Source organism: Gouania willdenowi, chromosome 8, assembly GCF_900634775.1.
Source record: "Gouania willdenowi chromosome 8, fGouWil2.1, whole genome shotgun sequence".
Lineage (NCBI taxonomy): Eukaryota > Metazoa > Chordata > Actinopteri > Blenniiformes > Gobiesocidae > Gouania > Gouania willdenowi.
This window is the reverse complement of record NC_041051.1, coordinates 832,647-859,137: the sequence shown is the minus strand read 5'-3', so window position 1 is coordinate 859,137 and position 26,491 is coordinate 832,647. Positions and strand designations below refer to the sequence as shown.

Here is a 26,491-nt window from a genome sequence, read left to right as displayed (position 1 = left end):
TGAGAGAGGCTTGATTGGCAACGGGTCAAACATGAGACAGCTAATCACTAACAATCCAAACACAGTGACATCACTGGGAGGAGGAGACACCAGCAGGAATAGCTGGGAACACAAAGACAAGAGGTAACACATGAAATTAGAACTATAATGTGATACAATTCCTTAATATTTTTGTTTTCCACAGAGAATAAACCTCCATTTTCTGGTGTTTATTACATTTTCATTGTGTCATGTGATGTAATGAATTTGACAGTGTTTTCTTTTTATCTGCTCGTCTCCAGGAGCTTCATCTCCTTGGATGTCCATTAGTCTGACTGACTTTAACCCTGACCTCTGATACGGCCATAGATGAAGTGGGTACGTGCACATGGTTCTCCCTTATTTTCACTGGTATACAGTAGATGTGCCTGTTTGATAGGAATGTAATTTAACTGTGAGATTTGAAATCTGAAAACCATTATATGTTCTGTGTTGTTCTTTTTGCAGTCGAGTGGATGGAGAAAAATATCATGAGACAAAAGCACAAACAGCACATCTGACAATAGAGTTACTGCTTTCATGTTGCTACACCACATGAAATAAGAAATGTAATTAAAAATTAGATACTTTGCAGCTGATGTTCGCAGAAATTCTGTCCTTGAGTTTCTGATTTACAGTCATATTTAAAAAGTGAGTCACCTACTGATGAGACGTTGATGGTCCGTCTACGTGTTTGAATTTTTTCAGGAGCTTCAGAGAAATACTGTGATGTGGAAAACTGGTAGCATGGAAGTGGTTTTACTGAAAAAAACCCACTGAAACCTGTGTTGTTCTCACAGTCAGTCCTACTGCAGATGCTTTCAGGGCACGTCCTTATTACCTTGAGAAGTTAGAGTTACTTAGGGTGACCATATGTTCATTTCCAGAAAAGAGGGCACTTGGGCCGACATCGACATACTCAAAAACTATATCTTGTAACGGCAAAATACAATATAGTAGATAAATAAGTTATTAATAATAATAATGCATTGGATTTTATTTAGTGCTTTATCATAGAAACTCAAATTGCTTTACAGAATTAAGGCATTATTCTTTCCCTCCACACATAGTGGTGGTAAGCTACTATTGTAGCCACAGCTGTCCTGGGGCAGACTGATGGAAGTGAGGCTGCCATAGTGTGCCATAGGCCCCTCCCACCACCACCACCACTCATTCACTCACTACATTCATACTAGACAATGTGGGTGAAGTGCCTTGCCCAAGGACACAATGACAGATACCACAGCAGTGACTGTCCCCCACTGTGACCCCTGGAGTTCTCAGTGATCTCCATCATCTACTGACCAGGACCAGACCTGCTTATCTTCACAGATCTAACCAGATCAGCCAATCACAGGCTGGTATGGTCTTATGGTCCATAAGGTTTAAAAATTAATTTATTTTTATCTTATAATATGACTTCAAAAATAATCCTAAATCTGTGGTGACTCAAGTCAGTCACCTTTATTATGCATCAGAATAATCTGTACTTCAAAAACCTCAAATAAACCTTCTGAGAAACACACACACACACACACACACACACACACACACACACACACACACACACACACACACACACACACACACACACACACACACACACACAGAGGCCGTTTGTTTATTCAGATTCTACAGTATTTAATCAGTAATGTGATGAATTATAGGTGAAATTGTCTGAAAGCACAATAATAATAAATAATAAACACAGACAAGGGACAATATTTAGTCATTTTTGAGTTTTTTTTAAGGGTTTCATAAAGCGTGTGGACTCAGGCTGATATAAACGTCAGATCCATGTGTCTCGCCAGGATTTTTGTTGTGAAGTTGCTCACAGTGCACACAGGGAGGCAGATGTCAACTGCTCAGTAGCTGATCCTCTTCCACAGAGCGTTTTTTTGAGCTCCTTTAAGTCCAGTTTTCACACATTCAAAAAGCACATATTTGATTTGCTCTACCTCTGATGTGAGGATACCGATTTTAATCTTGGAAAAGTTTATTTTCTTGTTTGACCTCGATGGGCGGGGCCTCCGAAACAGGAGGGAGTAACAAGTTAATGACAATCGGGGGGGTCTTGAGAAAGTCTCGAGTTTCGCTTCACAACTAAGGAATAAAAACAAATGTACCAATTTAACTGTTTTTATTATTCATTTTTCTCATTTCTTTAACATACATTTCTAAAGCTGAATTATGGACCTGTCAAAATGAATTCAAAATGTTCAGCCCCCACTGTAACTTAAAGGAGAGAGTCTGTTGCTCAAATTAATCAGTGTTATTTTTTATTGTGTTTTACATGATATATCATACCATCCTCAATACATGTGCTTTAATATGAGACACTTTAACATGGAGGGATAGAATAGCAAATCGCTGAGTCAGACACAGGTATGAAAGGATTAAAAGCATTTAAAAGTCCAACAACGTAGATTATGGCATTAAAAGTCTCTAACAACGTAACTCCACCTTCACTGAATGTCTAAGTGCTCTCGCAGCCAGTGGACGCCGATTTTGTCGCGGGGGAGGGGGGAGTGGATTGGAACAGCACCGCTCAATCCACTGCACTGAGCGCGGTATTTGCTTGTTTTCTCAGTGCATCACTACAAACAACAGACTTATGGTTCTACCGATCACCCGCAGTGTCCGCCATGTTGTAATCAAAAAAAAAAAAAAAAAAAAGTAATCAAAGCTCCGGGAAGCCGGAGGGTCAAATGTCATCGACTTCTGGTCCTTTTAAAACTTTTTTACTTGATTTTAATTTGTGAACCTTTGAACTTTATATATATTTATGTACATTATGTTGAGAATTTTTATTTTTTTGAATGAATTTGGGAAAACTTAAATAAAAAGTTTTGATCACATGGGGGGATACGCCCCTGCTTTCCCCGCAAATTCCGCGCATGATGACAATTGAATTTTGCCGCCATATTTATCAACACCCGATTACTGGTACGCTTGGATTGGTCAGATACAAATGTTTCATAAATCACACGTTGGTCCTGTCGTACAACCAAATGTGAACTCAGATTAACACAACACAAGGTTGATAAATGAGGGTCATTGTGAATACATGCAAAGTATGACTTATACATGCATTCACTGCTCAAACATAAACATAACGTAAAGGCTTAGTAATGTTACACTAAAGAAAGTCATTTAGCTAACATTTAGCTCCAGTCCCACACACACACACACACACAAATTTGTCAAAACAAAGTGGTATCTTTAATGATTCCGTCACAAAATCCTGTAATGACAGGACACTAGCTTTAAAGAGAGACCCTTTAACCTTCCAAACTGTTGGAATTTCTCAAATAGAGAAAATATTAGTGGTGTTACGGTTTTTTAAATTACCGTAATGCCTGAGATAAAGGTCCCTGGAAAACCCGGAAATTGATTAATTTGTAAAATATCTCTGGACGGCCCAGACTAGACGTTAAAAGAGGACATGTTTGGGTCAATCCAGACATAAGGTCACACTGAGTCACTGGGAAGGCTGTGCAATATAACATGACAGAGCAGACCAGGCCAAGTAGTAGCTAATGTTGTTTGTTTTATACATGTGATCTGTTAATGAGGTACCTTTAACCCACAGGTGAGGTGCCAGGTGGAGTAAAGATACGTCTCTGTTAGTGGTTTACAAGTGTTGAGCTCCCTGCCCTGTTGTTTTTCTCACCCTCTCTCCACAGAGCTCCCTCTTCATGTTGTGGTATAACGATTTCAACTCTTCTTACTGCAAACGCATCACCACAATCATCTTGGCAGCTTCTCACCTCATGTACCAGCAGGAGTTTGACCTTTCGATTCCTCCTTGAGCTTCTAATCTTTGCACCTCTGCAACCTAAAGTCTATTTTCCACCTCCATCCCCTGCTGTTCTAAATGACTGATGTATTTATAGAGCTCACAAATCTATTACACAATCTCATTTTTTATTTAACTGATAATATTTGTACTGCTAAATTATTTCTATCTTGACTTGGGGTAAACATGAATCTTTAAAGGTCATTTGTCATTTCTTTACATCTTCTGACGGAACAATTATCAGTTCTCAGGAGTTATTGTTGGAAATCTATTCCTGTCTTTTGGGTTCTATCTGCATGTTCATAATTCTTTGTTATTTCTTTATGTTTTTGTACTCATTTATTTATTTAGACTCCTGAATATGTCTCCACACAACCGCAGGTCAAAAGGGTTTCCTTCTCATTCCTGTCTCTACCAGTTTAGCCCAATCTCCTGATTGTCTTCCCAGCACTATTTAAGCTGTGCTTGTTTTTGCCCAAACTGTTTAAATTTTACTTGACATATGGATGTTTTTTCATCAATTTCATATTTATTTTTTGTTGATATTTTTGGTTTATACTTGCACTTGTTAGTTTGTATATCCTTTATTACATGACTTTACATTGGCATCACTTGGCCTAACGGCATGTTTCTTGTCCTCTTTGTTTAACCTCCAACTTCAACGTCCTGCTAAACCACCAAACCAAGAGGAAACATTAGCTGTAATATTTCAGCTCTTTGACATCCTTCATTATTAAATCAATCTTGCTCTTAGTTTCATGACTCACACCATTTTTACACATTTCCTTTATTAAAACTACACCCAAAGATAAATATAGTCGCAAGCGGCGATAAACAGCCCTCGCCTTTTCCTGCGCCGCCTTTGCCAATGCTACTTTGCAGAGCCGCCTTTGCCGCATCTCCTTTGCCACGCTGCCTTTGAAGTGTCACCTTCGCTGCGCTGCCTCAAGTTCATACAAAGACATAATATAACAGTGAATTTTATACTATCAATGCATTACTATTGATTTGTTTAGAGAGAAATTTACTATTGAAATATAAACTTAGACATATTTATGATTTTTGTTCTTGTACTAACACATCCAAGAATTTTACTGTAGTTGTAAGAGTAGCAATAATAGTAATAGTAGCTCCAGGAGGAGTGCGTTGAAGTTTGAGCTGACGATTTTCAAGATTTGACCAATTTCCTATTAACACAAAATGGCTTAATCTCTATACAAAATAACACAATAAAAAAAGCATGCGTCTCATTTTCTTTTTTGATCGAGAGGCCAAATCAGAAGTTCGTGAAAAATTCCAAACATTTTTTTTCCCCCCATAATAAATTCTCTTCACTCTGTAGGGGGCGCTAACGCGCTAATGTCCGTTTTTCCACATTGAGCTGGTTTTGGACCGAGAGTTTAACAACTGAGTCACATTTGACGCAAATCAAAGTTTGTACAAAAGGGAGCATTTAAAAAAAACAAAATAAAAAAATGAGGCTTAGATTCCTGCCTGGTGTTTGCAGCTGCAAACACCGTAAAAGTTATCAAGAATCCATGGATTATTTTCAGTGTCCGACTTCTCTAGATGATCTCAGTGAAATGCCATAGGAGAATTTTTTTGGCAATTCCTATCTCGTAATGCATTTTTGGAATACTTTTACATTTTTTAAATCAGAAACAGAAATTAGAGAAGCGCGTGATTGAATTTTGTTTGAATATTTTAGACTCTACATAATAGTTCAGTGGGTGAAAAGTAGGTGAGTTGGTTCTGACACTGGGAAAGAAAGAAAGAAAGAAAAATAATCCAACCCAATAACAATGTTTCCCCCTTTTTGAGTACTATGAACTATATAGCACGAGGGCATGCCTACATGACAAGGGTCCCTGGTCACTGACGGGCATGTGGCGTTCGCATAGGCTCCACCCTTTCCCTCGTAGTGTGGCCAAGAGAGCAAGAGGCCCTTAGCCAGCTCGTGGCGCTCCTTATCATGCACTCCTGTACCCAACCCTAGCCAATGCACTCTTGACATTTTTGAGCAACAACACAGCATCAGGCATAACGTTTATATTTGTGAAACCTACTGCCACCTACTGACTTCAAGGACAGTTGGATTAGTGCAGTCCTTCAGCAATTATATCAGTAAAGAACACAGCTACAGCCGTGTCTCTCTTTGTTTGTGTTTAGGTCTGAGGAGATTGTGCGTGTCAGCAGTTTCAGTTTTCAGTTCTCTCTGTGTGCACCTGAGACTGTGTGGATTTTAAAGAGTAACTAAACCCCTGCTTTCTGCTGAACTGCCACTAGGAAGGAAATTCAAAAAAATTCTTAATTGTAGCAGTAAGACACGCCCACTCAGTCAGCCCACAGCGCTGTACAAAGAGACACACAATGATGTGTCTGTGTACACACACACACACACACACACACACACACACACACACACACACACACACACACACACACACACACACACACACACACACACACACACACACACACACACACACACACAGCAACTTCACACAGGAGAGATGTGTCACTACAACCACAATCACGTCGTGAATCTCACACACAGCCTTACAGACACCACTCAGGGATAAACCCTCCTGCACTCCCACCCCCTCACGCACACAGCGATAAGACGTACACACACGTCCGTGCACATGCAGAGACAGACGGGAATACACTCATAGCATAGATGTGTCTGTAAATACACATAGCTCAAAGAACCCTCTGATTAGCGCAGAATCTGCTCTTTATAGAAGCTCAGAGTTAAAAACATCACTGCTACAGTGGCTGCTTCACACAGAACCAGTGGTTCAAGTGGGCCGGTACGCACCTGTACGGAGTTCTGGGAGTTCTAAAAATGTCAATTGAGCATCCTGGCACTTCTCCAAGTGCCAAGAAAGTACTTTCAGCAAATAGCTGCTCAGCGCTTATCAGAGCACATCAGCCTTTGCAGTGCTGACGTAAGTACCAAATGTGTCCGGGCATCCAAATTAGTCCAGGGTCTGGCGCGCATGCGCGAAACGCATCTTTATCCGGTCGGCCTATTGTACGGCATTTCGCGTCGTATGGTCGGTTTTCATTCAAATATCACGTCCCAGCAGCTCTATTGTAAAGATTGCGAGTGAAGGAATTGACGTAGGGTTAGACTGAGGGTCACTTCCTTACAACAATCAGAAACTAAACAAAAATGTATTATAACAGCAAAGGAAATGTGATGTTCTCATTTGGATTATTTAAATTCTATATACATAAAATACCTGCTCAATTTGATCATAAGTAAGGATTTGAGCCAAGTTCGTTCCTTTCCTTTTGCACAGACTCCGTCTGACTCCATCCAGCTGCCTTGTAACTAATATACAAAATATTAAAGATCTTTTGTTGTGTACGTGGTCTGCTAACTGCTGCAGAGGTAAAGTTCAACAAACATTGTTGTTGCAAACTCATGGGGAAAAATGAGGTGAGTTTGTTCAGGGTTGAGCTACACATGAACGTGGAAACCAGCATCTTTTTTGGGCCACTTAAAGAACTGCACGGAACACAGTGGACTTCCTCATTAGAACTGTCAATCAATGCTCACCGAGGGCCGTGATTGGAGGAAACCCTCCTCCCTCCTCTCAGCTTTTATAGGAGGGGCGGGGCCAACCGTGAAATTCCAAAGAATCTGTTTCAGCCAATAGCAAAAATCACCGATAAAAACACGTTCAACCCTTAGCGGGCAATAACTAGAACATTGTACAACTAAATATGCAAAATAAAATAATTTTACTACAATTTAGAGAGTAGGACTAAGATTATTGAACAGCATTACTTAATACCTAACAACATACTGTATGTATTCAGCAGAAAAAAGAGAGTTTGTGGTTTAGCTCCTCTTTAAAAAAAACAAAAACTTTTGTTTCTAAATTTGCTGTTTTTCATCTTTAATCATTTAAATTTCCTTTTCATCTGAGTTTCATTATTAATAACCACTTCATAGAGTAGTGAGCAGGTTTTTGTGATCAAAACAGGATGTGGTGTTGCTTTGTCTTTCTTGCTCTCAATACAAAAATCTTCACCTTGCCTTTTATGACAAGGCCTGAGCATCCAATGATGATGATGATGATGAGAACATTGTAGTTTAGGTTTTGCAGTGTCAACCGCCTTCTCCTCCACCTCTCTCACTATCACTCACCGTTGTCACGAAGCTTCTTGTGAGGACACAACATGAGCTGCAGTTACCAATAGCAAATGTCACCGGGCACCTGAAGCATGGAGGGATGAGAGAGAGAGAGAGAGAGAGAGGGGGGGGGGGGGTATTGCACAAGAAGGTGAGAAAGTGATGAGCGAGTAGAAAGAACGAGGGAGGATCTTCTCACTGGTCTAGACTAGGAGGTCACAATGTGTTCCTCCTCTTTTGCCGTCAGCTACCAACTCTTATGAGGTACTGTGTGACTTTCTCTTGTTATCGTTTCACCAAAAGAACTTAAAATATCAAACACTGCGATATAGATTTATGGGTAACCTTTTATACTATTGTTATAGTAGTTAATAGATAATTAATAAAGTGTTAGTTACTATTTGCTAACAGTTTTTATAACTATCTTATAGATAGCTAATAGATAACGTACAAGCTGTATAATGTATATAAAGTTTGACATTTAACAAGCCATTCATTATTAGTTTATTAGTAGTAGTTCAATTACTAATTCATAAGGTATAGTTATAAATAATCAACATACAGGTAACATGTAATTTACTGTTAACTAACAGCTTGTAAGTGAACTATTAGCTATCTATTAGGCACAGTTATAAATCCTTAACAAACTGTTTATAACAGTTTATTAATGATCTATTTATATTAAGTGTAAGCTTTTTGTGCTACAGGTTTTATATGAGAAGTTTCATATTCACAGATGAGCGCCTCGCTTCAGTCTTAGATACATGAATAAAAAATAACTCTGGTAAAAGTGAAAGTACTGAAGTTTCTCCCTTACTTGAGTAAAAGTCAAAAAGTAAAACAAATGTTCCTTCAATCACAAAACAGGGTTTTTTCAACCAGCAAATTCCATAACTTTCTTTTTTTTTTAAGAACTGGTAGAAAACTGGTACATGTAAATTAATTAAATATGTTCCCATTTATGAACACCAGGAGAATTTAGCACTCATAGATAAAATGTATAAATAAAATGTTTTAAGAACAAAAATGCAAATGCTCAATTAAACCCAGAGCAGCTTTGAGTTTTTTTTTTATTTTACATTTTTTAAAAACTTAAAAATGTTAATTATAAAACTAAAGGACCTGCCTGACAGAAAAAAGCTACAATTAGCAACATTTTGCATCTTTTTACATTGTGATGTCATCTTAAAAAAAACTTGATGATGACTCTTTAATAATCCTATTATGCGTCACTTATTTGCTTTTCTACATAAAGCTTTTGCGTTGTTAACTGAATAAAGCTGATGGAAACATTCATCTCTTGCTGTTTTCATGTTTTCATGTTAGCCACTCGATGCTTTTGTCTCAGTAAAGGTTAAGTGTACGCTCTGGTTTTATGATGTTTCAATTTAAATCATCCAGTTTCATCAGTTGTGGTTTAAAACTAGAAGAGTTCTTAGGAGTGAATCTGTTGCAATTTGCCAAAAGTGATCAGACACAGAACCTTACAGTTGTGTTTTACTCTTATTCTTCTGTTTCCTCAGACATTTAATGAGTGTGGCAGATCTCCTCTGCTTACAGTGAAGATGCTGTGGACCGTTTACGTCCTGATGGCCCAGTTTTCAGTGCATGCTGTGAGCTCTTACAAAGGTTTGCACTCGTTTATTTTCTTTGAGTCTTTGTTAAAACTAAGAAAGTCCTTCACACTGAGTGATGAGGTTGTTATGTCTCCTTCACTCAAGGTCTCGTCTGTACGAATGACTTCATCAACAACGTCAGCTGCATGTGGAACAGCTCTGACTTGAATCCAGATGTGGACTGCTTGGTCTCGGGTGTAAAGAAAATTTGGGTCCGTAGGAAACAGCGATTGATCACGTAAGACATAGAACATAAAGGATTCATGCGTTTCCATTGAATTGATGTTTATTTTTTCACCACAGCTGATTATGTTTGCAATAACTTCTTCTGATTTGATTTTGTTTTGTGTCAAACCAGTCAAAGCTGCAAACTTGTACACAGTGGAAACTCTGTCCCTGGCTGCAGTTTTGTTTTTGAAAACAAAGTAAGTCTCAGACATGAAACTAAATTGTCCATTTAGCTCTTTTTTACCTTTCAGTCGAGATGATTTAAGTTAAAGAAGGCAAACTAACAGATGAGGTCAATCCGTGTACCCTTCATTCTTTGGTTATTCCATTTAAAAACACCAAAAACAAGATAATTGTCCTGTTTGTGTGATATTTGGATATTTACGAGGAAAATTAGAGCGAGAACTAAAGTCCACTGCACCTGGTTTCCCTCCACAGGTCCTGGACCAGGTCTACGCACACAATAGGACTGTTTAGGATTTATTTGATCAGTTTTCTGGTCCTGCTCATGTTTTCATGCAGCCTGTGGAGGTTTTTGCTCATAAAAAGCTGCTCACGTTTTAAGTTAATTGTTTTATGGTGTTATGGTCAGGGGTGTCATCATGCTTCTGCCACAACACATTGGTTTCAACCGGGTGTGTTGGAGCAGGGACACATCTAAAAGTCTCAGGAATCAGGCCCTTGAGGACTAAAGTTGCCAAACCCCTGATGTAGGTGATCTTAACAGTGTTACGGTCCAAATAGTGTCCAAATAACCAGGTGACTGACGATCGACTGTGAGGCTGGTGTGATTAACAATAGATGTTAAAACACTTTTGCAAAAATAATTACACAGCTTTTTTGAGGGCAATAAAAATATGAATTTTACATGTTTTATAATACCGCTAGCTACGAACGGCAGCCGTCAACACACATGGAAGTTGATCACAAGAAACGAGGAGCACCAGTAGATCATTACACCACCTCTGCTTCCTTTAATCACATATCATGTGCATGCTTAACGTAGCATCCATTTTCTGTATTAATAATGTTTCAATTCACCAGTTCATCAGTGTCACTTACTGTATGTGCCTGCCCCTGTCTGTTGGTCTCTGGTGAGATTAAAACATGAAGCTCTTGTCCTAGTTTCCCTTAAATATCCAAAATATTACACAAACAGAACAAGATTTATTTTTAAAACTGAAAAACACTGCTTTTCTAATAACCACACTGTTTATTTGTTATTTTGAATAACCAAAGAACAAACAGTACACAGACTGAGGTCCTTATCGTTGGTTTTGTCTTGGTTTTTCCGTACAGGAATTCTCTGGCTCTGAAGTGATGCCAAACATCAGCATGAAGTGTAATGGCACATTGGTGGAGACCATTAATAAATACAGGCCAAGCAGTCACAGTAAGTGCACGACCATTTGTACCAGTACCACGTGTCCATTACTTTTTAGCGTCATTTACAAAAGATAAAGCGTTAACCCCACTGCTCACAGAAAGGTCACAGAAATTATTTAAAAATTCAGCCACGGGAACAATTTTGAAGACTTTAAAATTTTGATGATTTACAGTTTGAAATGAATCAATAGTTTATCAGACAAAGATGACTTGATGATTAAAGTACTGTAAGTGCAAACATTCACACCAAACTCTGTGTTGGAGAAATTCATCCAACATTGTGATGATATTTCTGTGTGATTGTGTCTGCAGTTAAAATGCATCCTTTAGCTGCTCCCAACATCAGCAGCACAGCTGGGCACGTGCACATGTCATGGAGCCTGGGTCCTCGTGTCTCCGATTACTTCACATCTGGCTTCATGTTCCAAGTTCAGTACAAACAGAACCATCAAACCTGGAGGGTGAGACACACGTTTACATCCACCCATGTCCTAGATTCAGATCAGAGTCAATCAACCAATCACTGCTTAGAGGCAGGATGTCCATGTAGTGGGTAGTTTTAGGGTCAGGGTCAGAGGAGCAGAATTAGGGTGAGTATATGTTTTGTTCATTAGATTTTATGTTCAGAAAAAGATTTTAAAAACAAAAAAAATGAGCAGTTATTTGATTTTCATTTTAAAATGAAACAAATCAGTTTGAAATTCAAGGCTATTTTTTTTTATGAGTCATGAAGGGATAAACACAACTTTAAAGAATAACTAAACCCCTGCTTTCTGCTGACCTGCCACTAGGGGGGAAATTAAAAAAATGCCATGATTATGGGCGTGGTTCCTGACGCAATAAGACACGCCCAGTCAGAGAGCGGTCAGTGCTGGCAGTAACAGAGCGCTGTCTTCTCAACTACTACACACAATACACAGCCCACAAGCATAAACACAGCCCCACAGATGCTATATTACTCACAAACAGTCCCTGCTCTCCCACCATGAGCCTCAGAACACTGTGGCCACACACACACACACACACACACACACACACACACACACACACACACACACACACACACACACACACACACACACACACACACACACACACACCGCAGCAATAAGTACGTGCATGATCACACACACGCAGAAACAGACGGGGATACGCACATGATGTGTCTGTACATAAACACATACTGTAGCTTGATGAACCCTCTGATTAGACCATAGGTGGGCAAACTACGGCCCGTGGGCCACATCCGGCCCGTTTGTCTTTTTAATCCGGCCCGCCGAAGCCAAAATAAACAATTTAAACACAAAATGAATCGTCTTACTCCGTCATTTATCTCAACACCCGTTGGAACCAGATGTTTTCACATTCTCCGCTTACGCCCGTCCTTTTCCAGCCTCCCAGCCAATCAACACGCAGAACACATGTAAACAAAGACAAACATTGGCAGAGAAAGCTGCACGTAACAATGATGCCTTCACGGCCATGGGAAACCACAACACTCGTTGAATAAACTACATTGGGACTCAGTCTGTTATAATATCATAATTATGACTGTATTCATTTAACTTAGTCCTGTGATGCCTGACATCCTACTAGGTATGGACAGAACATGTAAGATGAGGAAGAAAGCAGAGTTAGATTATTCACCGCCATACACACAAAGAAGAAGAGAAGAAGAAGAAGAAGAAGAAGAGAGAGAAGAAGAAAGAAGAAGAGAAGAAGAAAGAAGAAGAAGAAGAAGAAGAGAAGAAGAAGAAAGAAGAAGAAGAAGAAGAAGAAGAAGAAGAAGAAAGAGAAGAAGAAGAAGAAGAAGAAGAAGAAGAAGAAAGAAGAAGAAGAAGAAGAAGAAGAAGAAGAAGAAGAAGAAGAAGAAGAAGAAGAAGAAGAAGAAGAAAGAAGAAGAAGAAGAAGAAGAAGAAGAAAGAAGAAGACGAAAGAAGAAGAAGAAGAAGAAGAAGAAGAAGAAGAAGAACTTACTCATGATAGAAGCAGAAACTTGGATATCTGGCCAGATAAACAGTTCTTCCACGTTGCTCCAAGGCAACAAATGTAAAAGTACAGCAGTCCAAATATTCAGGAAACAACAACACTGTTTACAATCTGTGCCAAAAAGCTTAAGAAAGTAAATAAATGTCTTAAATCACATAATAAAAGTTTGTTTATGTTTCCGCTCCACTTCATATGCCGACGTAAATCATAAGGTTTGTATTTTGGTTCCACGTTACATTTTGATCCCAGTCAATATCTAATTGTAGTCTTAATTTAATGCTCTTTTCATTTCTGATATATTTTAGGATTCTAAATTTGTCTAGTAATGATCTTTATTGTTGATGAAGAAAGAGTTTTTAAGAAGATTGACATGAAATAGAAAATGTCCACCAGTCATGTCTCCATTCTCTACCACACACTGAGAGAAGCACTGCTCTATAACAGACCTGTCTCTCCTTAAATGTACAAACCTTTCTTTAGAATTGGGGATCAATTTGGGTGAAAGTTGTAAATCTGTAACACATATGGTTGATTTGTTATGAAATTTTATAAATTTGAACTTTAGAAAAGAAGAAGAAGAATGTATGTATGCATTGGGTGCTGACCACGCCCGTCTGTCAATTTTTAAAAGGCCATGTGGCCCCTGAGAGAAAATGTTGTCCCACCCCTGGATTAGACCATAATCTGCTGTTATAGAAGCTCAGTCACATACATCACCGCTACAGCGGCTGTTTCACACACGGAACATTAGACCTCCTCATTAACACTGTCAATCAATGCTCACTGAGGGCTGTGATTGGAGGAAACCCTGCTCCCTCCTCTCAGCTTTTACAAGAGGGGCGGGGCCAACAATGACAGTTGATGACACAGGGCAATCCAAAGAATCTGTCTCAGCCAATAGCAAAATTCACCTGTAATAGCCAGCATTCAACCCTCAGAGGGCAGTAACTCTGACATTTTACAACTAGATACGCAAAATGTAAATACTTTTACTAAAATGTTAAAAGTTGAACAAGGATCCATTAACAGCACTACTTAATACCCAAATACTTATGCATTCAGCAGAAAGAAGTGTGTTTGGGGTTTAGTTACTCTTTAAAAACCAACTGATTTTCATTTTCTGTTACTAATAACAATAAAATTAAAATGTTAGCAATCAAGATGACGGTTTTGAATTTCCTCCTGTTTATTCATGTTTGCTTACAAATTTCAGCTCCTCCAATGTTATTTATTGTTGGGATTCATCCTCATGATTCTATATATATTTTTTTTAACAGGAAGCCAACAATTTTTTCACACAACAGCAGGAAGAGTTCATATCTATGGAGCAGCTGAAGGGAATTTGGCAGTTCAGAGTGAGAGTCAACCCTGAGAAAAGGACTGATAGCCAATGGAGCCAATGGAGTCCAACCACTTCCTGGGTTGGACCATCAACCAGGGTGGATATGTCACCACCAGGTAGAATCAACTGAAATTATGTTTTTTTGTGGTTTAAGCCAAAGATGCTGATAGATTTTCTCATCACCTTCTTTATTTTGTTGAATGTAGACATACGTTTTCCAGTTGTAATCAGCCCGTGTTAAGTTAATGGTCAAAATGTGTTAACTAATTTATTTGTTCTGGAAATGGTAAAGGAAGTGAATCCAAACTGTCTAAGTTTGTCTTTAGCCTGGTTTCAAACAGAGGTGAAGGTTCTCTGATAAAGTGCATGTCAGGTCACAAAGGCAGATAAAGATATGTGATACATTGGTCCCTTGCGGTATCGCGGTTCACCTTTCGTGGCCTCGGTGATTTGCGGATTTTTTTACAGTGCACTTTTGGATGCATTTATTTTACAGCGTATGAACACGGTTTGTGTTCTGAGTCCTGATTGGCTAATGCTGCCTTCACCTACCAGCGACGTATCCAACTCGGTGAGTTTCACTGCCTGCTGAAGCGAGGAGCTGTGCTCCTTTTTCTCCTCTCATAAACATAAACCACTAGTGAAAAAAGCCGGTGTGATTAGCGGCTAATGCTATGCTAGCTCAGTGCTACAGAGAGAACTTTTATTTTTTTTATATTAGCTGAAGGATGTTACAGATGCTGCCACAAAGGAGGTATCGACTGTGTCGATGTTGGTGGCTCTAAGGTCTCAGTTGCATAGGTCTTTGCTGTGTAGCTGTGGCCTCTTTCCCAACACAAGCTCACCATAGAGGAGGTCTGTGAATTCACTAAGATCTGAAATAAAGGGTGGTAAACCAGTGAGGAATCCAGTTTCCTCACCTGCTCCGAGGAATTCACTAAAATTGCTGCAATGATTAGCGTGAATGCAGAAGTGGTTAAGACTGTCCTATTTAAAGGCAGGGTAGGCGATTTTCAAAAGCTAGCATGATTTTGAATGTAGCCTCCCCAACGGCTCCGCCTTTATCCCCCTCCCCTCTGTGCTCTGTCTCACTCACATGCATGTGCACAGCTACTGCAGCAGCAGACCTCAGCTCATCACTTGTATTGTGTAGAAACTACGTTGTCTCATTCAGCAGTAAATAAACACACTTTATAATTATATATGTTAAAAAACATGACCAAAAACTCTGTTTTAACTATGTCAGTGGTGACACGCTTTCAGTGTGAGCTCGTGCATGTGAGGGACTGAGAACGAGCAGAGAAACGTGATTGTGTTTTTTCCATTGGTCATAGGTATTACAGGTTTACAGCTGCTACAGATGACAGATTTTCTTTGTTCCTTTTTCAGAGAACATTAGATCTTAACTTTTGTCAGGACATGAAGACAATTTCAACCAAAAACTTAAAAAGTGTATCTGGAGGAAATCGCCTACCATAGCTTTAAATTAGCATTTTGCTCATTCAATGTGGAGAGGTGAATGCACACAATGACATTTGAGGAAGTTAAATTGGAGGCAGATGGACTTCTGTCTGCTGCACAAACATTTATTAATGTAAAACACTAAATAAACAAATACAAATTTGTTTTTTTAAAACAACTTTAAAACCTAATAATATTTTTTTCTCCCTAATTTAACATGGCTGCTCCTTCAGGTCCTGTAACTTTGCTCTGATCAGTCCATGAAAAACAGGCAGATTTGGACAGAAATCATCCTATTGATCTGCCATTGATCTGAGTTAATGCAGCAACACAGTCTGTCAATCAGTCTGCATTATTTGAAGATGATCCACTGACCATCATCCAGAAGGTCTGAGCTGCGCTGTGTCATGCGCACTTTCATGTCAACATTGCGCCATCACTGAGTAAATTACGCATCTGATCAGCTGATTCTGGCCTGACAGAGTGCGACACAAGAGTTTTACGGTCAAAACATAAGAGATAGACACAGAAGTTCACTGGAGCTGTGCGTCTGAAGCAACATCCATGGAGGTTCGTGCACAGCAACCCTCTGGATCTGCACCGCAGCGGACACACACGTACCGGACTCCACACGGGCTTCAGGCGTCCAGCTGTTCTCTTCCTCACACACACTTTACTCGCTTTATTTTCTCATTCAGTGGATGCTAAATTGCTAATATTGACAATTGTTTTTTTTTTAAATTATTTATTTATACTAGAAAGCTAAACTGGAGCTTTTTCCCATCTCCGCTGTGTTTTGTGTAATCATTTACTGCAGCGTGTTGTTTGCACCTGCTTGTCAGTCGTACTATTTTCCTGTGCTAAAACAATCACTGCAAACAGTTCCAGATTTGATGAATTGGCATTGAAGGCGCATTGTGACCTGCAGCAGCCGCGCTCCTGATTTCCTGGGGTTTGCATGACTTATTAGCGCATGGAGTGACGTTTGCACAAGTTGTAATACCCCTAAACCTTTGGTGAATCCGCCCCTCTGTTGGGCACATTGTCTTCCCAGGAGATGCTAAGTATTCTGTTAAGGAAGACGTGGAGTCTCCTTTCTTGGTGAGCCTTGAAGGTCCATTTCTCATAGGCATACAGAAGTGTGCTCACAACACAGACCTTGTATACTAGCTTTTTAGTGTGGCCTGTGAGTCTGCTGTTTTTCCATACCCTTGTGGTCAGCCTCGCTAATGTGGTTAATGATTTACCAATTAAACTATTCATCTTTGTCTCCAGAGACAAGGAGTCTGAGATGACCTAATCAAGGTATGTGCATTCATAAACAGCTTCAAGTTAATAGGATTATATCCTGAAGTAAGGGGGACATTCCAAGCCTTGAGCCATATTTTTTGTCTTCATGATGCTGATTGATAATCCAAAATCCTTGCATGCCCTGGAGAAACAGTTAATCAGTTCTTGGGGGCTTTGCTCATCCTGTGTTGAAACTGCAGCATCGTCGGCAAAGAGGAAGTCTCTCAGAGTCCCTGTTCACACCTTCAGTCTTGACAAGTTGAAGAGTTTGCCGTTGGATCTATTGTGACGATAGATGCCTTCAATGGACTTGCCTAAAGCCTGTTTGAGGAGTACAGCAAAGGAAATTCCAAATAGGGTGGGGGCAAGCATATGGCATTGCTTTACTCCACTGTGGATGTCAAATGCATCAAACGTTATCATTAACTCATTCAGTTCCAGCCATTCTCAGATTCTCTACCCCCCTCAGTTCCAGCTGTTTTTGAGCATTTTGACTGATTTTAAAGACCCACAGAATATTTTCTACTATGACTATCTGAAATCTTTTCTGTTCATAAACATAAACTTTCCTCTTTCCCTCTGAGCTCTGCTGAGCATGGATGATCTCTCATCCAAAGGTGTGCTGCTACCTCCTACATGTCACCTATTATTTTGCTATCTGGCTCACAGGTTGGGGGTATTTTGTACCCCAAGAGTCTCAATTGCTGAATTGAGCTCTTTTGCACTGTGTTCCACATCAAGGGTGTCCATGATGGGCAGGTGGTCAACTGCATTCCGAGTGTCATACGTGACAGTGTTCTCCCAAGCATAGAGTTCAGAAAAGTGTTCCACCCAGCACTTCATTTGACTCAGCTTCATTTAACTTTAATGTTGCCTACATCTGCCCCCAGCTGTATGTGAGAGCAGAGCTTGAGCCAGTAGTCATTTGTACAGCCTCTGGCAGTCTGCTGAGTCATGCACCTTGCCACTCAGAGCTTGATTGGTATGATCATTTGGTAGCCGTTTGCATTCGGCAAGCGCTTTGTGTTTTTCCTCCAGCACTGGATGCATGTGCTCCAAGTCGGCCTCAACCCAGTCCTGGGTTTTGCCCTTCATTTTGCCAAATACAGACAAGAGCAATGCGGTGTATGGCTTCTGTTAGTTCGACCCAGTTCTATGTGGCGTCTTTGCTTTGTTGGTGGGGTAGTGAAGCTTCTGAAGTGCATGAGAACTTTTCCACACTGATGTTCTGTGATATTGCATTGGTGTTTATGCTTGGAATATTGCATTTTTTGTGGATGCAGTTTGACCTTTATCTAGACAAGGTAATGGTCTGTGTTGCAGTCTGCGCTATGGTAGCTGTGAGTAAGTTTGACTTGGTTGAGGTTGGATTGTCTTGTCAGGATTCAGTTCAGTTGATGCCAGTGTTGAGACCTTGTTTGTTTCAAAAAGAGCCTGTGTCTCAGTTTTGTCCCAAAGATTCACCGAGAAAAAAAGTTGTTGTTGGTGTGGTATGCCGTAGATTGTGGCGTTGAGCTTTTTAACTCACTCAGTGCCATTGACGAGACAACTCGTCATTTAAATTTTTTCAAGGGGATTACTAGAAAACACCCTAGCGGAGATCCCTCATCAATGATGACCAACTGTGCCCTGAAGATGGCAGCAGTGCACCTTTAGATGAGAGATTAGCCACTGATGCTACCCAGCAAAGTAGGAAGAAGCAGGAAAAAGGGAGATTATGGCGCTACAGAGTGATATTGTGATGTATCCAGCAGCTCACAGCTCCACATACTAACACAGAACATGTGGACCTGAGTGGATTATTGATAATGTTGCAATGGTGAGATAAAACCATCAACTAACCGGGCTAAACGGGTCATCGCTGAGTGTTGGGAGGGGGGGGGGGGGGGGGGGGGGGGGGGTACAAAATACCCCCAGTCTGTGAGCCAGATAGCAAAATAATAGGTGACATGTAGCAGCACACCTTTGAATGAGAGATCATCCATGCTCAGCAGAGCTCAGAGGGAGAGGAGCAAAGGCGTTTACGAGACAGGAAATGGCGCTACGTATGAGAGTTGACATTCCCAGCAGCGCACACTCGTGTGTCAGATTTCAGATAGTCATAGTAGAAAATATTTTGTGGGTCTTTAAAATCAGTCAAAATGCTTAAAGATGGCTGGTACTGAGGGGGGTAGAAAATCTGAAAATGGCTGGCACTGAATGAGTTAAGGAACTTGTCCTTGACATCTGGGGGGGAAGTGAGCACTGACAAGGCTGACAGGTCCAGCTGATGTCTACAACTGGAGCTTCAGTAGCCTCTCTGACCCCAGAGATCGGAGTATGGTGCAGCTAAACAAGCTGTTCCTGATAATAAAGCCGACACTATCTTATCTCTTCCCTTCACATGCTTTTCCCTGCCACAAGAATGTACAGTCCTTCTTCCTGAGGATGCCAGAGGCAGAAAGCCTCATCTCCTGAAGTGCAACAATGTCCAGCTGAGCCTACACAGCTCATTTTTGGTGAAAGCTATTTGATGGGCATCATCTAATTACCGGAGGTCCTCAGACAAACCAGGTCTCGAGGTTCATACATTCCATGTGCCAAGCTTGACGGGCATAGGTGGGGCAGTGGTTGGCAGACACCAGGGCATGTCCACACACCGGTTGGTCTGCACTTTATGACTCTGGGTCCCACTGCTGTTTCCATGTTGAACTGCGGGGAGGCACTGTAGGAGTCTTGGTGGGGGAGAGGCTGTGTATCGGCAGGAGGAGGCTTTTGCACTGTGTGCCTCTTTTCACCTATGCAAGGAGGGCTAGCCAGTGGCAGAGTATAGACTACTGTGGCGCCACAAATACCTGGTCAATAAAGCTGATTCTGTTTCTGATACTGATACTGTAGCAAGCAGGAACCTAATGGTACATGATTCAACTAACTAACTACAAGCTCTTCTACCATGATATTTCTGCACTGACACACACCACACACACACACACACAGTAACACAATGCTTTAAGAAGAATGAAGTCACAACATTGACAATGTTAGCCTAGTCTATGTACAAGGGTTTCTTTCTCTTGTAGCGTGTAGTTATCTCATTCACATGGTGTGGTTGCATTTTATCATTCTGGTTTGAGACATGCATGACTTATGTCCTCGCAGAATGCCTTGCAGCACTATACCTTAAAGGCTACCCGTAGTAAAAATGTATGTAACAAAAAATGTGTTTAATGTATTACCAATAAACAAAATATGTGGACCTTTTTATTTTAAAAAAATTACTTTTTAGAACAATTTTTTACATTGGGGCATAAACTATGGAGAGCCGCCATTTTGGACAGGATATGACATTAAGTCCTGTTGGCTGTTGCAAGGCAACAGTGTTCCATTGGTCTACAGTTTCTGGACAATGGTGGAGTGTAAAGCCAATGGTTGTTATAACAAGAGAAAAATCCCACAGAAACATTTATTTTACGTCTCTAAGCCAAATAACGACATCCAGCCATTGGCTCCATAATATCAGTCCGGGATACACACTTAAAATGTTTCTGTTCAGATGAAATAGAGTGATATGTGAGGACCGCTTCAAGCCAAGCTGCTATGACAGGGACCTTTGAGCTAAGCTAATGGGCTAAGCTAATACACCGCTTAGGGCCCCCGAGCCACTAGAGGGCCCCCAACCTGGCAACCCCACTTGCATGTTACTGGTACTGCTGTGCATTGCGCGCATCAAAACTGGAAACGCCTACTACTCTTAAACATGTTCATAAATGATTCCATACCACTTTAGCACTGAAATATTATTTGTAAAATTACATGAATCTCTGTAAAAGTCATGTTTTTCTATTAGCTCTGTGTGCTAGCATAGCATCTCTTCTTCACTGCTAGAATAGCTGCATGCCAACCAACCACTGAGTTACCAGCGCACCCTGCTGGTCGAAACAAATATCTGATGTAAATACAGTACACTGACTAAAATGGAAAATCTATTATGAAATAACTAATAGCTTTCACGTTTTTCATGTTGTAGGCTGTCAATCACTGAAGCTTCTGAGTTTCCTGATTTTACCCCTTGGCCATGTGGACATAATAGTCATAATTTCAAAATTCCTGTCAACGAACATTTTCTTTTTTTTACAAAAACACGGTGGGCCACCAGTGGGCTTCTGTACCACCACTGCTGTTTGACTGTGTATGCACAAAACAGACATTGTGTTTGTTAATTGACTCAGGTGTGTTTGGTCTTGTCATGAGCATGTGTAGGTGCAGACCCAAATGCAGGGATGGAGGTGGAGCTCAGGTGCATTATTCCAATATTTATTGTTTCTTGAGGCATTGTCAGACAAGCAGCGATTCATCACAAAGGTGGTCAGTCCAGGGAACAAAAAGGCAAACCAAGAACACAGAGCGAGGGTAAGAATGTCCAAATGCAGGGGAAAAACACTTGTTGTCAATCCAGGAATTACTGGCATGAAACCGAGCCCAGATCACAGGTGAAAATCCATAGTAAATGTGCCAGCACTGAACTGAAGCAAAGCCTCCCCATTTATACCCAGCATTTATTCAGTTGCAGCTCGAGACCAATCAGCAGGAGAAGGCTGCTGGGAGGGAGGCCAAGATTTCCTGCCTGCCCTCCAAAATAAAACCCCATCCTGACAGGTCTGCAGTGAGATTGAAATATTATTTCAGTTAAATTTTTGTTTAATACTTACATTTAGAGTGTTTACCTGTTGCTTTCCTTGAATTTAAAGCAAAATAAAATATAGGTATATAAGCATCAAAATGTTTTTGTTTTACCAAAAAAAATTTGCGCGTGCCAGCGCACTATGGCCCCCATATACCAATTTTGCTTAGGGCCCCCAAATGACCTGGGCCGGCCCTTTGGCATCAAGCCAAAGTTACATCTAAAACCAGTCTTGGTCTCGAATGAATTCTTTCACAGATAGTCTCAATGCAGCTTGTAAATGTACTTGTTCAGAGCACTACTACGTTTCTGCTTATAGGGAGCAGAAACGTAATCACATTACGGGCACTAATCACATTCCCACCATAAGTGGTGAGTGGTGGCCTAGTGGTGCTGGGCTTATACATAATTGGTGGGTTGCTGGTTCAAGCCTCACCTGGGCCATCACTGTGGGATGTTGAGCAAGTCCCTTAACTGCACAGCAAAAAATGGCTGCCCACTGCTCCTCAGGGATGGGTGAAATGCAGAGGACAAATTAATTAAAGGCCAAAGCCCTGATTTAATCTTTAATCTTCCCTCTTATTTACAGAACTCACCTGTTTATTAGGGCCACATCAGCTACTGATCCTCGGAGGTAGTGAAGCGCCCTCCCATCCTTTCATACAGCTTTCATCGCAGTTGCTAGTCATATTTTTGCGCTTCCAACACCTAACTACTCAGCCATGGTTCGTTTCTGCTGGTAACAACAGCTCTGTCTGTGAGATATAGTTGCTGAAAAAGGTGATCTTTAATCGCCTCGTAACCTGTATGCTACACTTCATCACCAAAGGAGAGCTAGGCGTGGCTGTTTTGCGCCGAGAGCGGACAGGAAAACTTCACTTCCCACAATGTAAACAGACCTGTTATGCGTCTCCCTCCCACAATGCACCATTTCCGATCAATAAACGTGCATCATATCCTGACCAAAATGGCAGCTAGTTTATGTCAAAAGGTATAATGATATAATATAATATAAAAAATACATTAAACACAATTTTGTTATATACATTTTCACTACAGGCACCCTTTAATGCAGTGATTATTTGGCGTCATTCTCACTAAAAAAATTCCTTCAGTGAATATGCATGCATTTTGTTTTTTATCTTTTAGTCTCTGTTGGTGTTGACAACTTCTGATTTTATCTTGTATTGTGACAAAGTTTATGAACTTATTATTTATGTATTTTACTAACACCTTCACAGTATAACCTTCCCACCAGCATTGAAACACATCTCCTGTCTTTTCCAGAGAAGTCGATGTATCTGATAACGATAACTACAGGACTGGCCATCCCTTTGATTGTTATGGGGGTTGTGATCTTTGCCCTTTACAGATGTGCTAACACCAGAGGGTGAGTTCACAAGAACTTTACGTGTTAAACTTTTGGTGCCCTCAGTATTCTTGACTAACTAATGACTGCTTAATCTTTTCAGCCTCCTCAAAGGAAAGCCTGTGCCAAACCCTTCAGAGTACTTTCACACTCTTCACTCTGTCCATGAAGGAAATTTAAAGGTAAAAATCCTTTTTTGATCATCAATCCCACTCACATTTTAAGTTTGCAATAAATAAACACCCACTTGTTGCACCACACTCACATACCCAACCCTTGGGGGGCTGGATGGTGGGGCTGGCGGTGGAGGGGGCCGCCGCCTGTGCTACTAAGTAGTGGCGTGGGGGCGGCACTCCCTCCTCTGGCTGCCCTACTAATCCCCCCAATTTTATTTACACCACCTTTTTTTTTAATAGCACTTCATACATTCACTAAACACACACATTCACTCAGGGGATAGGGAAGTGCCTCTCCATTGGGGAATGGAGAGGCACCATAACAGGGTGGTTGGTAGCTTCACACATTTGGGCCTGTTGGGTCGGGGTACAAATACATCAGGAGGGTGCGGTCGGACGTGGAGGGGTGTTGCTGTGGGCTCTCTTTGCGTGGTCTCTCCGGGTGGTGCCGGCCTGGTGGAGCGTGGGGGTGCCCCTTCCCTACGGGTGGGGCTTGGTGCTTGTCTCATCTCCTGGTTGCCTTGGGGGCGTCTGGGGATGTGCGGTCCTGCTGGATTGTGGCCAGTTCGTGCTGGCGGGGGGCCTTGGGGTTGGACAGCGGGATGCGCTGGGTGCTCGGCTGCTTGGGGCTTCCTCGGATGTGTGCGTGGGGGGCGGTGGCTGCTTCTCGGCCTGGGATCTTGGGGGCGTCTGGGGGGTTGCTCGGCCGTGGGGGTGTGGCCTGGGGCTCCTTGGCCCCCACTCTTTCTGTTGCCCTGGCTACATCTGCGGGCCCGGGGCAGTTCCTGGGTTTGCGGTAGCGGTTTTTGTACATACACTGGTCTACGATGCACTGGCACGCCTTGGGATGTGGGATAAAACTCATACTGGGCTTAACTTTAGACACGTTAATCCCAAATACCTGCTTTAGGTACTACCACTCACTCATTCCCCCTGTCCACAGCCACCACCATTATAGCTAAGCTTCACACTTGTCACTATACTGGTTTGATCACACAACATTAACAAGCACAATATATTCTACAACTTCACATCTCACCTTCACTGTAAAACAATCTATTCTTCCCCACCCTTTATATTCCCTACCTTGAGCCCCCCCCCCCCCCCCCCCCCAGCACCTAGGTGTAACACTGCTCTCCCTTTTTATATCCTCCCTATAATAAAATATTTCTTACCCTTCCTTAGGGAGGGCTGGTGATGGTCACAATTAAGCAATAAAATAAATCTATTTATTTTATTGCAATAACAAAATATGCATTGCTGTCTCATAATAATTGCACTTTTTATAGTGTTGACCTTTGACAGCATGTGCAGACAAAAAAAAAAAGTAAGTTTGCAATAAAAATCTGTTTTACAATTAGATCCTTGGTTATTCTGTTTGAAAACTAAATCAAAATAACAAACTGTCGTTATTTTGTTTTACGGACTTAAAAAAAAAAAAAACTTTTTCTGTTTGTGAGATATTTGGATATTTGTTTTATTTATGTATTAATAACATTTCAATTCACCCGTTCATCAGTAATGTGACTTGTTATGCTCTTTTTTTTTTGCCTCTGTGACCTTAAAACACGAAGCTCTTGTCCTGGTTTTCCTTAAATATCCAAATATCTTAAAAACAGAACAAGATTTAATTTTAAAACAAAAAAATGCTGCTTTTCTGGTTTTGGTTGTTTCTGTATTTCTGTTTCTGGGTACATGGATTAATAAACTGCACAAACATCTGACTGTCATTGATCTGGAACATTCCTCACTCTTCCTGTTCTTTTTCAGAAATGGCTGAATCACTCAGTCCCTGAGTCGTTCTTCACGGCTTCACCTGATCACTTTTCCACTGTGGAGGTTTGTGAATCCTGGGATGTCAGCCCCTCCCACTCTGCCTGCTGCAGCTCCACCAGCGACACGTTGCATTTTCAGAGCCGCCCCTCTGTTGGATCCAACACCAGCAAAGTTGTCGACAGTTCCACATCTTCGTCTTGCTTTTCAAACTTGGGCTACTTCATGTCGAGCTCGTCTGAAAGTTCAGATCAGACCTCCCCTCCTCCAGCTTACTTCACCTGTGAGAAGGACTTCCGATCCTTCCAATCGTTCATCTCTCCCCCAGTCTCAACTTGTCTGAATTATGAAAGATTAAAAAGGGGGCCGCACAGCCCGGACTCTGGTTTTTGCACTGGAAATGAAGACAAATCGAACACTGATGTGGAAATGAACCAGGACTTGGAAGATCTGAGCTTTCCTCTCATCTTTCCTCTACATCTTCAACATCTGATGGTTCTGTCTCCATCTCCGTCTCCGTCTCCTCCAACCCTCCATCAGCCTTTCAGTCCAGCACAGTTTTCCGCTGACAACCAGCAGGTGGAAGATCCTACAGCAAATTTTGAGGCTTGGCCTGTTTCTGATGCAATGTGCAGACCTTCGTCCATGCCAGTGGACTCCTCAAAAACTGGCTATTTGACAATTAAAGAGCTGCATGCAACTTTTAGCAACAAATCCATCTGAGCCTTCTGAATAACTCACTCTGCAGGAAAATGTCCACTTACATCATTTTCTAAATGTTTTATATCTAACATCATAACTCTATTGACTGTAAATATTAAATAATGGCAGCTCTCTACTTTTTGCTGCTTTCTGTTTTCATGAAAATCACATGAAATGCTGTTTTAGCTGCTGAACGACTCTGGCTGCTGTTAAATGGAAGATCTCGTGAAATTCACACTGAATTTCAACTGTTTTTAAAGAAACAATAAACAATAACCGACAGGTTTAAGGATGTAAAACCAAAATAATCAAGATGCAATGAGACCTTTATTGTGATCATTTCTAGAAGTCTGTAAATAATACCAAAATTATAATAAAACTGTTTTCTACATGACAGCTTTTTTTGTTTTGTTTTTTGTTTTAAATAACGATGAATTATCTGTAAAAAGTGAAGACTAAAGTTAAGTTTGGTCAAAGTTAACAATTTCTTTTTAAAGGGGCAGTAATACAGTGATATACATTCCTTTACCCTCAT

At 40.9% G+C, this 26,491-nt stretch overlaps 1 protein-coding gene across 1 annotated transcript; it reads left to right on the top strand.

The window, feature by feature from the left end:
- Window positions 1–8,216: 8,216 nt before the first annotated feature.
- On the top strand, window positions 8,217–26,070 carry LOC114468465 (interleukin-2 receptor subunit beta-like). The gene is made up of 10 exons (XM_028455380.1): window positions 8,217–8,228; window positions 9,488–9,593; window positions 9,686–9,818; window positions 9,939–10,005; window positions 11,108–11,201; window positions 11,507–11,655; window positions 14,461–14,641; window positions 23,224–23,326; window positions 23,409–23,487; window positions 25,252–26,070. Exons 2-10 carry the CDS (start codon window positions 9,530–9,532, stop codon window positions 25,975–25,977), a joined length of 1,596 nt encoding a protein of 531 aa, XP_028311181.1. The 5' UTR covers window positions 8,217–8,228; window positions 9,488–9,529; the 3' UTR covers window positions 25,978–26,070.
- Window positions 26,071–26,491: the final 421 nt, after the last annotated feature.

Bases quoted from the DNA above. Each gene is read 5' to 3' on its own strand.
- LOC114468465 (XM_028455380.1), top strand. From the start codon at position 9,530: ATGCTGTGGACCGTTTACGTCCTGATGGCCCAGTTTTCAGTGCATGCT. The intron at 11,656-14,460 runs GTGAGACACACG...TTTTTTTAACAG, and splicing joins AGAACCATCAAACCTGGAGG to GAAGCCAACAATTTTTTCAC. The intron at 23,488-25,251 runs GTAAAAATCCTT...GTTCTTTTTCAG, and splicing joins TCCATGAAGGAAATTTAAAG to AAATGGCTGAATCACTCAGT.